Source organism: Panthera uncia (assembly GCF_023721935.1).
Source record: "Panthera uncia isolate 11264 chromosome D3 unlocalized genomic scaffold, Puncia_PCG_1.0 HiC_scaffold_9, whole genome shotgun sequence".
NCBI classification, from domain to species: domain Eukaryota; kingdom Metazoa; phylum Chordata; class Mammalia; order Carnivora; family Felidae; genus Panthera; species Panthera uncia.
The window spans coordinates 5181556-5199298 of record NW_026057587.1 but is presented as its reverse complement, the minus strand read 5'-3'; the positions used below and the strand labels follow the sequence as shown (position 1 = coordinate 5199298).

The 17743-nt window shown below is 40.5% G+C and overlaps 1 protein-coding gene across 1 annotated transcript in view; it reads right to left on the bottom strand.

Moving 5' to 3' along the window:
• Positions 1-13616: 13616 nt before the first annotated feature.
• The window catches only part of ZNF268 (zinc finger protein 268), a 33059-nt gene continuing 28932 nt past the window's right edge, over positions 13617-17743 (bottom strand). Inside the window, exon 6 of the mRNA XM_049620726.1 lies at positions 13617-17743. This exon is cut by the window's right edge and continues 1112 nt beyond it. Within this exon, the coding sequence (XP_049476683.1) occupies positions 16949-17743 (795 nt within the window). The 3' untranslated portion in view covers positions 13617-16948.

The following is a 17743-nucleotide window of genomic DNA, read 5'->3' as shown; positions in this document are numbered from 1 at the left end:
CCACTTCCGCTCCAGCGCACGTGCTCTGCCCACAGGTCCGCGGAAGGCGCGGCTGCGACAAAGTATCGAGGCCGCGACCAATCCGCGCGAGGGCTCCGCCCGACTACCCCGGGCCTCTGGGCCTGCGCCCCTGCGTGAAGGAGGTTAGGGTTAGGGTTCTTGCGGGTTCTCGGTTGGGGGAGGGGGGCGCCGACAAGTTCTGGGGGCCTTGGGCGTTCTGGAAGAACCAGGACTTTCTGGGGGATCACAGGGGCAGTGAAGCCTGGCTCTGCGCGTCCTCAGACGCAGGAAGGAGCGGGACCAGGGTCTTGGGGGTCGTGGGCTGTAGAGAGAGCCCTGCTCGGCGGTGTAGGGAAAGGCGCCAGGACCCTCGTGCCCCTGCGGCGGGAGCAGGAGAAAGCTGTGACCTTTGACTGACCCCCACACCAGGAGGCACCCCGTGGCGGAGCCAAAGCCCAGCTGAGGGCGCAGTTCTTGGGGCAGACATTCCCCTCCCGCATCCCCACCCTGACCCCTGCTGGAGGAGGGCGCCTTTCAAATCCAGACCCCCCCCCCCCCCCAGGAGATGAGGTCGGGACAGGGGTCCCTGTAGAGGGTGCGGGGTCTGCGGCGCAGTGGGGGACTCCTGTAGCCGGGCTCCAAGAGCGGCCACCGGGGACAGCCCCTTGCGCCTCCGACCCCGGATCTCCGGCCGACCTCAGCCCAGAGATCTTCCGACCTAGGATGGCCCCGGGCGGGTCATCTAAGATTCTCTGACGCCAAAGCTTAAAAGCTTATGCAAAAGACTTTGGCGGGAACATAAACATTTCAGCGTTTGATCAAGTGAAAATCTGGAAACAACCCAAGTGTCTGGTGAAAGATTTGCTAAATAAATCACACTTCAGAAAGAGAACGGGCTCCTGGAAGGTTATTAGTAATTCTGCTGCAGAAGAATGTATATCGGCCTGACCCTGTCATGATACATTGTACAATAAAAAAGGGGTGTTACAAGACAGTTTGAGTGAGATGAGCCGATTTGAAAGGTACAAGCATAGAATGATATAGGCCACGTTGTTGAAAGTAGGCATAGAATTACTATTCTACTTCATTATTTTTATTAGGCGTTTTAATTTTCTTCTTTTTACTTACCACGTTTTCTATTTTTTATAAAAAGAAGAGTCTATATTTCTATTTTTAAGGTTCTTTTCAAGGAATGGGAAGAGGAAACAACAGGGTTGTAGGAAGCAGTCCTGACTGACCAAGTACAAATGACCTTTGAACAAAAGGGGGTAAATTACAGGGTCTAGAGGCACCTGAGTGGCTAGGTCAGTTGAGCAGCGAACTCTTGATTTCGGCCCAGGTCATGATTCCCGGGTGGTGGGATGTAGCCCAGCATGGGCTCCAAGGTGAGCATAAAGCCTGCTTAAGATTTTCTCTCCCCCCCCCCCCCCCCCCCCCCCGTCCTCCTTCCCCACTCACGTGTGCTCTCTCTCTTCTCTCTCTCTCTCTCTCTCTCTCTCAAATAAAGAAACAAATAAATAACTATACAAGTCCATTTATACCTGGATTTTAAAAAAGCAAATACAGTACCTTAAATATATTTTCTCTTCCATATGATTTTCTTAATAATACTTAATTCTAAGAATACAATATAAAATACATATAACATATAAAATATATGTTAATTAGCTATGTCATCAGTAAGGCTTCTGGCCAACAGTAGCTTATTACTAGTTAAGATTTGGGGAAGTTGAAGTGATGGGGTTCTTGAGCAAACAGCCAAGAAAGAATTCTTGAGACGTCTTTGGTGCAAAAAAGGTGATTTTATGAAAGCACAGGACAGGACCCATGGACAGAATGCTGCACTGGGGTTGTGAGGAGTGACTGATTATATACTTTTAAGTGAGGGTTAGGGATAGCGTAAGACTCTACGGAATTTGGAAGCAAGGCTTTCGGGACCTTGAGGGGCGAGCTGCTGTTAAGATGAGGTTACTTTTAGTCTTTGATAAAACAAGAACATTAAGGAGGTAAGGCAGCCATGAGTTCCTCGAGGAAGGTGACGCTCTGCGCATTTCAGGTGTCTGTCATTGGGCTGCAAGCTGTAAGGAGATTTAATTTATGCTACATTTCTCTTGCCTTTGTTTCCCTCATCAAAAGCTCATACATGGATTTTCAACTGCATGTGGCTGGTGTCCCTAACCCCACGTGTTCAAGAGTCAACTGTATAGTGAGGCTGGAGCATCCCTGATACGGGTGAACACAGGGGAAATTAGGGATTTGCTACAGCACACCCTCGCATTTACAGTGAAATCTTGCTGTTAGTGCTGTTAGTCTTTTTCTCTAGGACCCACTAGGTGCTCAATGAAAATATTCCTGATTGCTCTCCAATGAATTAAAAAGTCAATGGAGGGGCGCCTGGGTGGCTCGGTCGGTTGAGCTTCCGACTTCGGCTCAGGTCATGATCTCACAGTCTGTGAGTTCAAGCCCCGCGTCGGGCTCTGTGCTGACAACTCAGAGCCTGGAGCCTGCTTCGGATTCTGTGTCTCCCTCTCTCTGACCCTCCCCGATTCATGCTCTGTCTCTCTCTGTCTCAAAAATAAATAAACATTAAAAAAATTTTTTTTTAATTTTAAAAAAGTCAGTGGAACCTAAAATGTAAATCTACATTATTGAATTAAATTCAAATGTAATTCAACAAATTACACGATCCTAATTCACTAATATAACATCAGTTACTTTTTTTGGTTGCCACTTGCTGAACACTCAGTATGTCCCAAGGAAGATATTATTATATGAGCCTCCCACCCCCACACCCGAACTAAGACTATGTTCCCTTGTTACTGATCAGGAAATAGGTCCAGTGAATATTAAAACACCTTCCAGAGGCCCTGCACCAATAACAGACAAGGAAACTTATGTTCTTAACTTCAGCACATAACTATTTCTAAGCTTTCTAAATCAGGACAAACACTTCATAAGCTGCACTTTTAATAGAGGTTTGATCTCCCAACAAAAGATAGTGCCAAAATGTGGCTGACCTGTGCCCATTGTAAATAAGGACTGCCTCTCTCCCGTTCTTCCATGCTTTCTAATGTAGATGAAATCGTTAGCACATAACACATTCTAAAGAATACTACTCCTTCCAGATTTTCTGTTCTCTCCAAGACACAGGCTGCCTGGGGTGGACTCTCAGTTCAATTACTTGACAACTATGTGAACTCGGCCAAATTATCGGTCATCCGCACGTTCTTTCATCTTTGGTAATATGGAGATAATAACAGAACCCTTCATGGGATTGAGATAATTAGTCAATATTCAAAAAGTGCTATCTTCATCATCATCATTTTGTTTCTTATGTATACTATTTATTTTTAACACATTTAAAATCTGGTAAGGTAGATTCCTCCATATTACTTTTGCTTTTTAGAAAATCTCTGGTGGGGCACTTCACCAGCTCAGTTGGAGGAACATATGACTTGATCTTGGGGTCATGGGTTTGAGGTCCCACACTGGACATGGAGACTCGGGGAAAACCCTGTGGGGAAAAAAGTTTTTGGTGATTCATGCACTTTCCCCTGTCATGATTCTTTGAACACAATTTTTAAAATCCCTGATCCACAGAAGGCTGGGAGGCAATCTAGATCAGCCTGCTAGGAACCTCTGCTTCACCCTGAAGCCCTCTTCTCTGCAGGGAATATCGCCTTCATTACCACGGGTTCCCCTGAGGAGATTCAGGTCCCATTTCTCACTGCCTTCTCAGTGGTCCCAGGGTAAGTACCTCTCGGGAGATCTGTGAGATTTTTTCATGTCTGTTTGCATATTAGATGGTTTGTAGCTGTTGGAGACCAGTCCTTTGGACCCCTTCACTGCGTTCACACAACTATAGCGAGCTGGTCTCCTGGGAAACATCCTAGGAAGAAGATGCCTGACAGAAAAGAGAGATAGGGGACTTCATGTCCTGGGTAAAATTCTGTAAAGGACTGAGGGAACATAAACAAAAGCTTAAGAGTGGTCATGAAAGTAGGCAGATGTGGATGGAGGACAGGCAACAGGAAAGCAGGACCTCAACTTAAAGCACCCTCCCAGAGGGCATTAGAAATGGCTCCCTGTTCTGCTATGACAGAAACAGTTCAGACTAACAGCCCTGCTAGAGGGTTGAACCCTTTTCTTTCACTTGATGAGTCTGACAAGATGCACCTCTACATGAAGATCTTCTGATGGGTCAGAGCATTGCAGTGTCCTCTTCTGCGTCATGGTCCAGCACCCCACTCCCAACACCACGATGGCATGCCTCCTTCATGACTCTGGGTTCCAGCTTTAGGGCATTGACTCAGCAGGTGGGGAAACCAACACTCCCAGGAGTCTAGATCTGTAAGTTTTGGGACATGTTACAGATGCCCACCCAAGAGGGTAACTCACTGGTGTATAGTTACAGAACTGGTAGAAGGGTTGAGGTTAACTCACATCCACCTGATTACAAAGTATGTGGATTTCTTTCTGACATGAACCACTGCTTGTTGGACACAGGCTTTCTGCCACGAGTAAGCCCCCTGGGAGCAGAGGGATGTGATGTCTACCATGCTTACTGCGATGGAGGGTGAGAGAGAAGGAGGGGAGTGTCCGCGTAACCTGCATCCTATCATTACTCAGCAAACTTTCCTGATGCTTCTCATACTGCAGGCCTATGCTGGGCACCGACATCAGAGATGAATGTGTATTCCTGCACCTGAGGAATCCATCCCCTCAAAAAAGAGTTGTTGATTGCCTACCCTGAGTAGAGCAGGAAGGAAAAAATGATTTGTGTATTTTTGTTGTTGAAAAACAGGTATAAAAAGATGTTTAACCAAAAGCATTTGCTTAAATTCGCTTAATATCACATGTAAATAGTTGAATGAAAATATAAGTGCAAAACAGTGAAAATACATTTTGTCATGGTGAAAATTCTTAATGATTTTGATTCTGTGTTTTTTCTATTGAGAAATAACTTCCATGAAGTGCACAAATCTCAAGGGTATACCTCTGATTTTTTAATATACGTATATACTTGTGCCGTCATGTCTCCAGCACACTGTGGGGTCTCCTGTGCTCATTTCCAGTCACTATCCCCCCAGAGTAACCACTTTTCTGACTTAAGTCTGCACAGATCAGCCTTGCCTGTTTTTGTACTTCACATAAATAGAAAACCAACACCCAAATCAAGACAGAGCATACTTTAGCATGCTAACAGGCATCATTGGTGCCCATTGGCACAATTGGCATCATTGGGTCAGTATATCCCGAAGACAATCACCGTTTTGGCCTCTATTGCCACAGGTGAGTTTTGCCTTTTCTTAAATTTCATATAAGTGAAATTATATAGTATATATTCCTTTGAGTTTGGCTTCTTTTACTTCACAGTGTTTTAAGATTCATCCATGCTGTTGCATGTATCAATAGTTCATTACTTCTTACTGTGGTGTAGAATTCTATGGTGTCATTATACCACAAATTGTTTATCCCTTCAACTGTTGGAATTTTAAGTGTTGGCAGTTCATATATTATCGATGAGATGCCACAAACATTCTTGTGACATTTCAGAGTGAACACATGCGCTCATTTCCCTTGGGTATACAACCAGGAGAAGAAAAGCTGAGTTATATTATAGGCATATGTTTAGTCTTTGAAGAAACTGCCAAACCATTTTCCAAAGAAGCCGTACACATGTACCTTCCCACCAGCTATGTATGAAGCCAGTTTTTCCACTTCCTTGCCAATACTTGTTGGATGTTGTGAGTCTTATCTATTCTGGAGGGTGTGTAGTGAAATACCACTGCAGTTTGTATTCCCTAATGACTAACGGTGATGAGCATACGTGATGTGCATATGTCTATTTGGTTATCTTTTTGTGACATGCTCAAGTTCTTTGCCCATTTGCCTTATCTTAAGTTTTCTTACTGATTTGTAGCAGTTCTTTATAAAATTTGGATCTATGTTCTTTTCATATTTGTGTAATGAAAATACTTTTTCCCAGCCAGTAGCTCTTCTTTTCATTTTCTTAAAGATGCGTTTAGGAAAAACTGCTTGGTGTAATGCAATCTTTTATGGTTGATACTTTTATATTCTATTTGCTAAATCTGCCTCTTCAAATGCCACATTTCCCCCCACTGTAACCTAGAGGCTCTACTTTCTTCCCTTTACTTTTAGGTATACAATTCATCTGGAAATAATTTTGACTTCTAGAATGAACTATGTCGTGTCAGTTTTTTTTCCATATGGATATCCAATTGACCTAGCCCATTTGACCTTTTACTGTATCGCAGTGGCACTTTTCTCTTAAATCAGATGCTGATACAAGTGTGATCAGCACTGATCTGTTCCACTGGTTTATTGGTCTAGCTTTACACAAAACCATACTATTTTAATCTTGGTGTAAGTCTTGATACTCAGTGTGTACCCTTCAATGTTCTTCCCCTTTGGGCTATTCTTTACTCTGCATTTCCACATAAATTTTATAATCAGTTCATTAATTTTCACAGAAGTATATGTACTAGGACTTTACTTGAGATTGCATTGAATCTATAGACCAATTAGGAAATGTTTGAGAAAAATATTGGGTCTTCTGATCCATGATTATGAAATAGATCTCAATTTATTGAATTTCATGCAATATTTAGTAGTTTTCTGTGTATAAACTTCTCACACTTCCCTTCAGATTTATGTCTATCACTTAATGTTTTTGATTCTGTTGTCAATGGTACTTTTAGTCCCATTTCTGTTTTTGCAATATAGAGAAATACAGTTGTTTTTTAAATGTTTATTTATTTTTGAGAGAGAGAGCATGAGCAGGGGAGGGGCAGAGAGAGAGGGAGACACAGAATCTGAAACAGGCTCCAGGCTCTGAGCTATCAGCACAGAGCCCCACACAGGCCTTGAACTCAACAAACTGTGAGATCATGACCTGAGCCAAAGTCGGATGCCTAACTGACTGAGCCACCCAGGCGCCCCAGTTGATTTTTTTATATTGGCCTTCTATCTAGCAACTTTGCTAGATTCTCATTAATTCTAACAGTTAATTTTTAGATTATTTTGGATTTTTCTAACTACACAAACATGTTGTTTTTCATTTCTTTCTTTCTAATCTTTACACTTTTTAAAGTTTATATATTTATTTTGAGAGAGAGAACAAGCTGAGGAGGAGCGGAGTGAGACGGGGACAAAGGATCTGAAGCGGTCTCTGTGATGACAGCAGAGAGCCCGATGAGGGGCTCAAACTCAAGAACTGTGAGATCAACACCTGAGCTGAGATCAATAGTTGGACACTTAACTGACTGAGCCACCCAGGCGCCCCAGTTATCTTTACACTCAAAAAAAATTTTTTTTAATTGCAGGGGCACCTGGCTGGCTCAGTTAAGTGTCCAGCTGTTGATCTCAGCTCAGGTCTTGATCTCAGGATCTTGAGTTCAAGCCCTGCATTGGGCTCCGCTCTGGGCACGCAGCCTACTTAAAAATAAAAATTAAATATATTGCATTGACTAGGACCATCAATCTTCAATGTTGTCAGTTTTCTATTCTTGTATGAAAGGAGAAGGCATTAAATATTTCACCATGAAAAGCAATCATGATGTGTTTACATCATGAAATATTTTGCAGATTTCTTTTGTAGATACCCTTTATCAGATTAAGGAAGTTCCTCTCTAGTACTATTTTTTTTTTTTAATTTTTTTTTTCAACGTTTTTTTATTTATTTTTGGGACAGAGAGAGACAGAGCATGAACGGGGGAGGGGCAGAGAGAGAGGGAGACACAGAATCGGAAACAGGCTCCAGGCTCCGAGCCATCAGCCCAGAGCCTGACGCGGGGCTCGAACTCACGGACCGCGAGATCGTGACCTGGCTGAAGTCGGACGCTTAACCGACTGCGCCACCCAGGCGCCCCTCTAGTACTATTTTTAAAACACTGCTATGAACACCTGTTTATCAACTTTCTTTCTACATCTCATACTATTTTTCTTTATTCTGTAAATGTGGTATATTACAGTGGTTGATTTTTTTTTTTTTTGAAAAATTTTTTACTTTAAAGCATCTTTGCATGGATAGGCTAAACCATACTTGACTGTGATGTAATTTTTATAAGTCACTAGATACAGGCCAGTTTCTGTAGTGTAGTGGTTATCGTGTTTGCCTCACAAAAAAACCAGATACAGTCTGCTAATTTTTTGTTTAGGACTTATACATCACTGTTTTTGAGAAAAAGATAGGTCTACAGTTTCATTTCATCCCATGTGTCTGTGGCATCAAAGTTACACTGGTCTCCTAAAAAGTATTGGGAAGTATTCTCTGGAAATTTTTATAGTATTGAAATTATGTCTGCATTAAATGTCAGGAATAATTCACTAGTGAAGTTATCTAGGCCTCAAGCTTTTTTTGTGGAAAGGTTTTAAATTTGGAACTCAGTTTCTTCAACAGATTCAGGACTAATTCATTTTACTTCTTTTTGTGTCAGTTTTAAGTTGTGATTTTCAAGGAATTTATCCATATCATCAAAACTATCAAATGTGTTTCCCTATTATATAACCTTCTTTGACTTGCATTTATCTTTTATATTTATTCATTATTTGTTTATTCATGATTCATTATTTATTTTCATGTAAAATCCATTATGATATCCCCATTTTCATTCTGGATATTGGCAGTGTCTCTTTTCTCTTTCTTGCCTTTTCTTTATTGGAAATGAATTTTATCAGTCTTACTAAGGACCAACTTTTAGTGATACATTTTTCTCCCAGTACATTTTGTTGTTGTTGTTGTTATTTAATCATTTTCTGCTCTTTGCTATTGCCTTCCTAATCTGGGCTTAATTTGCTTTGCTTTTCTAGCTTCATTAAATAAAGGGCTAGAAAATAAATTTTTAATCTTTTTCTCTTCTAATATGTTCATTTAAAGCTAAACATTTTCCTTTACTGTTTAGCATTGTATTTTGTTATCATTTATGTAAAAATGTTTCCTATTTCTTCAAATTTCTCAGTCTAAAATTACTATTTTTTTCATTAATTAGTATCTAGGAGGAAGAGACTTTGAGACTGTAATATTTGTTTCTCATTACATTTTTGCTCACAAGTTTTAACATCCATTGATAATTCCTGACTGAAATAATCTTTACTATAATGGTTGCCAAATGGTGACTTTCTAATTTCATCATTTTTTCTACATTTATCAGTTTGAATTCTATTGTCACAAAGAGTTTTCCTCCTTCTTTTCATCCGTTATTTCAATGCAATGTATTTTTGTTGTTGTTGTTGTTGTTGTTGTTGTTGTTTTATTTGGCCCTTTGTTCTTCCAAATGATTTCTTTTGTGATTTAGAAAGTTTTCTATTTTGGGGGGAGGGGGAGATGTTACTCTTATAACTTTTTATGGTGCCCTGAATCTCATTTTTCTCAATCTTTTATAATCACCCTATCCGTTGAGATAGTATCCTTTGGTTTTCTAATATCAATGACATTACTTCCCCCCCTCCCTCTCTCTCCTCTTCCCAAGCTTACTCACATTCTTCCTACTTTATCAGCAAATATATTTATATGGCATTCTTCCATCTTTGCTCAACCCTGATTTAGCTTTCTGTTGAGGGTTTTTGCATCTATGTTCATGACGACCATTTGCAGTTCTGCCTATTTGTAATATCTTCGTCAGGTTTTGTTATCAGTGTACTGCTGACCACATAAAATGGGTTAAGAAGTATTCTTCATCTTCTATATTCTAGAAGAATTTGTATAGAACTGGCATTATTTCATCCTGAAATGTTTGGCAGAATTCACCGTGAAATGATATGAGCTTGGATTTTTCTTTGTGGGAAGGTTTTTAACTATAAATTCAATTTCTTTAGTAGTTATAGGGCTATTCAGGTTTACCCATTTATGCATAAGTGACTTTTGATAGTTTGTCAAGAATTTTAGTCCACCTCCACCAACAGATACGTGAAAAGATGCTTAACATCATTCATCATTAGGGAAATGCAAATCAAAACTAAAATGAGATATCACTTCACACCTGTCAGAATGGCTAAAATAAAAAACACAAGGGGTGCCTGGGTGGCTCAGTAAGCAGCTGACTTCGGCTCAGGTCATGAACTAGTGGTTCGTGGGTTCAAGCCCCACGTCGGGCTCTGTGCTGACAGCTCGGAGCCTGGAGCCTGCTTCAGATTCTGTCTCTCTCTCTGCCCCTCCCCTGCTCATGCTCTGCCTCTTTCCATCTCTCAAAAATAAACGTTAAAAAAAAACAAACACAAGAAACAAGTGTTGGCAAGGATGTGGAGTAAAAGGAGCCCTCTTATTAGTAGGCGTGTGAACTGGTGCAGCCACTGTGGAAAATAGTATAGAGGTTCCTCAAAAAATTAAAAATAGAACTACACTGTGATGCAGTAATTATACTACTGGGTATTTGCCCCCAAAATACAAAACAAACAAACAAACACAAAGTCAAAGGGATATATGCACCCCTATGTTTATAGCAGCATTATTTACAATAGCCAAGAAATGGAAGCAGCCAAGTGTCCACTGATAGATGAATGGATACAGAAGACATAGCATATACATACAATGGACTATTAGCCATAAAAAAAGAATGAAATCTTGCCATTTGCAATGACATGGATAGAGCTAGAGAGTATAATGCTAAGCAAAATGCTTGCTATTGGTTTCTTATTAAATTGCATTATAGTCTGAAGACAATTTGCATGATTTTTTTTTAAGTTCCAGTTTATGACCAAAGACATGACCCACATTGCTAAATGCTTCATGAACAATTGAAAAGAATGTGTATTCTACTGTTGGATGTTCTAGAAATGCCTATTGGATCCCGTTTGTTGATAGCAGTATGCAGTTATTTTATAGCCTTGCTGAATTTTGGTCCCCACATTTTGTTACCCAGAAATAAATGTTGGGACACCTGGGTGGTGCAGTTGGTTAAGTGTCCAACTCTTGATGTCTCTCAGGGCATGATCTTGCCAGTTTGTGAGTTTGAGCCCTGCATTGGGCTCCACGTGGAGCCTGCTTTGGATTCTGTCTCTCCTTCTCTCTGCCCTTCCCCCACTTGTTCTTGTTCTCTCTCTCTCCCTCCCTCTCTCTCTCTCTCTCAAAATAAATATTTAAAAAGAAAAAAAAGGAAAGAAAGAATTGTTGCAATGCCCAATTACAATGGTAGAGTGTATTTCTCCTTCCAGTAGTTTTTGCATGATTTTGAAGCTTTGATGTTAAATGCGTGCACAAGATCCCACAGAGATCTTGGGAGTCTCTCAGCTCTCCTGACCCTTCTCCAGTCTTTTGTAATAGATTTTAATGCCTGGGGGTGGTTTTCACATATGTGTGTTCTCAGTTCTCTGCCCATCCCTCAGCCTAAAAGTCCGGAGTGCTTCTAATGGATTTCTCTCAACTGCTGCCCTGCCACCTTCCTTCAGACAGTATCTGCCTTGCACTTAAAGGAAAACCTGGGCATCTCAACAGGATTTTTTAAAAATTTTTCTCTATCTGGGAATGCAAGCTGGTGCAGCCAGTCTGGAAACCAGTATGGAGGTTCCTCAAAAAACTAAAAATAGAACTACCCTACGAGCCAGCAATTGCACAACTAGGCATTTATCCACAGGATACTGGCGAGCTGTTTCGAAGGGACACATGCACCCCCATGTTTATAGCAGCACTATCAACAATAGCCAAAGTATGGAAAGAACCCAAATGTCCATCGATGGATGAATGGATAAAGAAAATGTGGTATATATACACACCCACAATGGAGTATTACTCGGCAATCAGAAAGAATGAAATCTTGCCATTTGCAACTACGTGGATGGAACTGGAGGGTATTATGCTAAGTGAAATTAGTCAGAGAAAGACAAAAATCATATGACTTCACTCATATGAGGACTGTAAGAGACAAAACAGATGAACATAAGGGAAGGGAAACAAAAATAATATAAAAACAGGGAGGGGAACAAAACAGAAGAGACTCATAAATATGGAGAACTGAGGGTTACTGGAGGGGTTGTGGGAGGAGGGATGGGCTAAATGGGTAAAGGGCATTAAGGAATCTACTCCTGAAATCATTGTTTCACTATATGCTAATTTGGATGCAAATTTTAAAAAATAAAATTAAAAAAATATTTTTCTCTATCAATATGGCACTTGTCATACTATCTCTGAGGGTTCCAGGAAGACCCACGGGAAAGAGTTGCCCGGATGCTCCTTCGTGGCGGGGGCACTTTGGGATTCTGATGTGTCACGCCAGTCCACAGGCAACTGCCTGCTTGTCTTGCTTTCCCTTTTGCTCCGTGGGCCCTCTCCTCTTCCTGCAGTTTCACCAAGGATGAGAGCAGAAACTCTCTTTTCTTATGGAAAGTGCTTTCTACTTCCTACTGCCATGCTCACTGGGGTTTGTGCTCTCAGTTTCTAAGACGTCGTAGCTTGCCCAGTCTAACCAGAAGCAGAGCAACACAACTGATACGCATCCAGTAGAGACCCTACTCTATTTGCAATTCTCTGTATTTGCCTGAGGTTTATTTTGGTTTTCCTAAATAGACAACCACACCTCCAAACAATGGAAGTTTGTTTTTTTTCTGCCCTCACCCCCAATTCCTTGTTTCCACACATTGGCTAGAATTATCACACACTGTTCAATAAAAGTGATGGCCATTCTTGTAATTTTCTTAATATAATGGCATATATCTACCAATAAGTACATATGTCCAGTTTTGGAACATTCTGTTTGCAAAGTTAAAGGATTTCATTTCCATTCCTAATTTAATAATATTTAAAAATCATCTAGGGTATTACATTCCATCAAATGTGTTATCTACACATATTGAGATGATCACATGGCCTTTCTTTTATCTGGTAGTGTGATTAATTTTATGAAGACTTTCTAAATATTAAATCTCCCAAACATCATAATGTATTTTTATAGGGTGACATTCAGCTGCATGTAACAGATCCAACACTCTTCCTACTAAAAAAGAAAGGTGGCTTAAACAAGGCGGTTCATGCACCCTTGTGTAAAAGATATTCAGATGTTAGTAGTGGAGAGCGGGTATAGCAGCCCCGTCATTACCAGAAAGCACGGACGCAGGTGGCTTCCGTCCTCGAGATGAATCCAGGTTCCACAACGGATGCTCCATCTCCAACCATCATGTGTGTTGTGTATTAAAGTGGGAAATGATTCCAGAACACTAGGGGGCTTTCCCCATTGTTTTCTTTACAGCCTTTCCATTAGACACTGTCAGCAACCTCTACTTCATTACTCAGAATTTAGTAGCAAGATACTTCACTACAAAAACAACGGAGAAATGTAACTTTTTGGCTGAGCTCATTGTCAGTATGAAAACTACAGTGATTGGGCACCTGGGTCGCTCAGTCAGTTGAGTGTCCGGCTCTTGATTTCAGCTCGGGTCATGATCTCACTGGTTCATGGGTTCAGGCCCCGTGTCGGCAGTGCGGAGCCTGCTTGGGATTCTCTCTCTCCCTCTCTCTCCGCCCCTCCCCTGCCTCAATATAAATAAATCAACTTTAAAATAAAAAGGCACAGTGACTCTGTTGGTAATGAAGGGACATTGGGTTCATGACTAGTAGTCTGCCACACGTATTGTCGTGGCTTTAAAAAAAAAAAACCTCCACATTGTTGAATTCATTTTGCTATTAGATTTAGTACATTTTAAACTATGTTCATAAATACGAATCATGAATTATCCGCCCCCCCCATGTCGATTTTTGGGAAAAACCGTAAAATGCTGGATTATCTTTCCTTGAATTTTCCTGAGAATTATCAGCTATTACTAAAAGTCTGGGGCTGGGGCAGGGTTAGAAGGGCTAGACAGATTTCAAGCCAGAGATTCAATTTTTTACTTTTTCTTATTGTTTGTTGGTTGTAAATCTATTCATTCTGTTAACTTTCATTTATCTGGTAGATTTTCTTTTTTTTAAGATTTTATTATTATTTTTTTTAATGTTTGAGAGAGAAAGAGCGTGAGTGGGGGAGAGGCAGAGAGAAAGAGCGTGAGTGGGGGAGAGGCAGAGTCCGAAACAGACTCCAGGCTCTGAGCTGTCAGCACAAAGCCCAATGCAGGGCTCGAACCCATGAATCGTGAGATCATGACCTGAGCCAAAGTCAGACACTTAACCAACTGAGCCACCCAGGCACCCCTATTTTATTTTTAAGCAATCTCTACGTGCAACATGGGGTTCAAACTCACAACCCTGAGATCAAGCGTTGCACACTCTACACTGACCAGTTGCCCCAAATTTTCTTTTTAAGATTAAGAACTTAATGTTAGCATTAGCCTTTCCCACAGTATTTGATTTCAACGTTGTTGAAACATTATAATGTTGTCAACATTATACCAACATTTCTACTGGGCAAGGTTGCATGTGGATTTGCATCACACAATACATTCACACAATTCATTATTATGTGTGAATCTTCCTTGGAACATCTATGACAAAACACATACTCATTATATTTTCCAGATGTAGGGAATACACTTGATCAAGTATCTGACATTCTTCCCTCATGCAAACTTTCTCTTCTCTTCTGTGAATCATCCTTCTTTACTCCGGGTACCTTTAGATTGCATCCTGTGTAATGAGCTGAACACAGGAAGGACCAGGCATTCAGAAGTCATTAAACACCTCCTTCAAAGGAGGGTAAATGGTGGGATTCCCTCCTCAAGTACAGAGGACAAAGTGGGAGGGGATTCAGGAGTATCTGTGGCTTGAGGGGCGCCTGGGCAGCTCAGTCGGTGGCACGTCCGACGTGATCTCACGGTTCATGGGTTCAAGCTGCACGTCAGGCTCTGTGCTGACAGCTCAGAGCCTCCAAGCAGGTTAGAACCTGCTTCAGATTCTGTGGCTCCACCTCTCTCTGCTCCTTCCCTGCGCACACTCTCTCTCCCAAAATAAGTAAACATTTTTTAAAAATTTAAAAAGAGAAACATCTGTGGTTTGCAATACGCTACTCCCGAAGTGTAGCCGTGGTTGCCAGGGTCCCAACTCTCTTCAGGTTAATGTTCATTCACGTAAAGAAACTGGAGAGGAAAACTGACCTTGTAAGAAGGAAGCTGGCACAGTGACTCTTCCCCATCCTCACTCTACAGCTACACGTACACACGTACCTCAGACAACTGCAGGTTTGGTTCCAGACGACCATAGTGAAGCAAAGGTGGCAATAAACCGAGTCAAATGAAGTTTTGTTTCTTAACGCATATAAAAGCTATATTTACACTACACTGTAGTCTATTAAATGTACAATAGCATTATGTCTAAAAAAAGCAATGTACATACTTTAATTTAAATACATTGCTAAAACATGCTGAGTTTTCAGCAAATCATAATCACTGACCACAGATCACCATAACAAATAATGGCAAGTTTGGAATATTGCAAGAATTAGTGAAATGTGACAGAGACATGAAGTAAGCAAATGCTATTGGAAAAATGAAGCCAATACGTTTGCTCGGTGCAGGGTCACCACATGCCTTCAATTTGGGAAACAGCATTGCCTGCGAAGGACAATAAAATGAGGTGTGCCTGAACGCATTTCAGCAGTGCCACTAAATGTGTCATTTAAATATGTTAAAAGCACACCAGATAACTCCTACAAAGATAAGTGAATTAGAATTTTAAAATGACAATAACTAAAGCTATCTTGGGTAATCTATACAGAAAGAACTAATTAATAATTGCAGGAAAATGTTACCAGAAAACAAAAGCTCAGTTTGCTTTTTGGTACTTAAGGAGTCCATGAGAAATTCAAAGTCTGGAATATCTCAGCCTACTTTGATGATCATGTCAAGTCCTTGGTAGGGCACCTTGCATGATGGCCCCATCAGGACCTCACACACTGTGAGAGATTACCTTAGTGAAAATCAAGATGTTCTAACTAGTGAGGGCAGAATAGATTCCAGCTACACAAACACATCAGTTATGCACTATAATAATGTACATAACTAAAGAAGTAGCCACCAGGCCCACTTACAAAAGGTACAAAACAGTAGAAAAGGTTTGTAGTATTGAAATGTATTTTTAATAAATCATATTATTCTAGAAACAAGTTGTATTTCTTAAAAAGAATAAGTCCCTGGGCAATGGCATGTATCTAACTTATCTCTCATATGTGACATTCACAAGTGGAATGCCAAACTACACATAACTCCTATAGTAAAAGGAAGATAACATCTAAATATCCCTGTAGGTCTTATGATGTATTTCTGGTTATCCTGATTATATTTATTTACATTGTAAAAAAAAAACAAAAAACAAAAAAAACACTTTATATTCCATTATAAACATGCCTATCATTTATAGTTGAATATTTTCTCCAATATTTTCCTAACAATCTGGAACATAATTTCCCTTACAATAATTCTTAAATTATCTTCCAAATTAAAATAACAGTGAAGGGAACCTTTCTACTGAGGCTTTACCCCTTTTGACACATTCATAGATCTTCATTCATAATATATTTTTTTAAATAGAAGTTTGTCTTTCCTAGATGAAGAATTTCCCTAATTTAGAGCACGATTTCTCCAAGGTATGATTTTCTGATACCTAAAGAGTGTGCAATTTTGATAATTCTGCCATTCATCGCCTTTACACATTAAAATCCTACTGTTTAAAATTAATTTCAAAGGAGTGTGCTCCATATTCACTTGCTTTATGAAACTTCCTCTTTGCAAATTTTATCACAGTAAAAAAATAACTTTCCAAAATTCGCTTCATTGATATGGCTCCTCACCTGTACAAACTTTAACAAAGGATGACCTACCGGGCTCACTGAATTCATGACATTCCGTGTGCATTTACCGTTTTTATTTTATATGCAAAAAGCAGCTTTCTGTGGGTGCCCTGCCACATGCTGTGCGTTCATAAGGTTTCTATTCAGTATTAGTTTTCTGGTGTACAATGAGATTACTTCAGTTACAGAGTTTCTCTTCTGTATGAATTTGCTGGAGTTTCCTATGAGTTGACTTTTGGAAGAAAGTTTCTTACATTTAATTCATCAATATGTTTTTCATCTGCATGAGTTCTCTGATGCATAATGAGCTGAGACTTCCAACAAAAGGCTTTCCCACATTCAGCGCATTTACAGGGTTTCTCTCCCGTATGAGTCCTCTGGTGTGCACTGAGAATTGATTTCTGAGAGAAGGTTTTTCCACATTCGTTGCATCCATAGGGTTTCTCCCCTGAATGAGTTCTCTGATGCACAATGAGCTGAGATTTCCTAATGAAGGCTTTCTCACATTCACTGCACTCATAGGGTTTCTCTCTTGTGTGCATTCTCTGATGTACAATGAGCCGTAATTTTCCACTGAAGGATTTCTCACACTGACTACATTTATAAGGGCTTTCCCCTGCGTGAGTTCGCTCATGTACAATGAGTAGTGACTTCCAAATGAAGGCCTTCCCACACTGGTTACATTCATGTGGTTTCTCTCCTGAATGAGTTCTCATGTGTATAATGAGGTAGGACTTGCTACTAAAGGCTTTCCCACAGTCACTGCATCCATAAGGTTTTTCCCCTGCATGAGTTCTCTGATGAGAAATGAGCTGATCTTTCCTATTAAAAGCTTTTCCACATTCACTGCATTCATAGGGATTTTCTCCCGTGTGAATTCTCTGATGTACAATGAGCTGTGAATTGAAACTGAAGGATTTTCCACATTCACCGCATTCATGCGGTTTCTCTCCTGTGTGAGTCCTCATGTGTATAATGAGGTAGGACTTGCTCCTGAAGGCTTTGCCACATTCGCT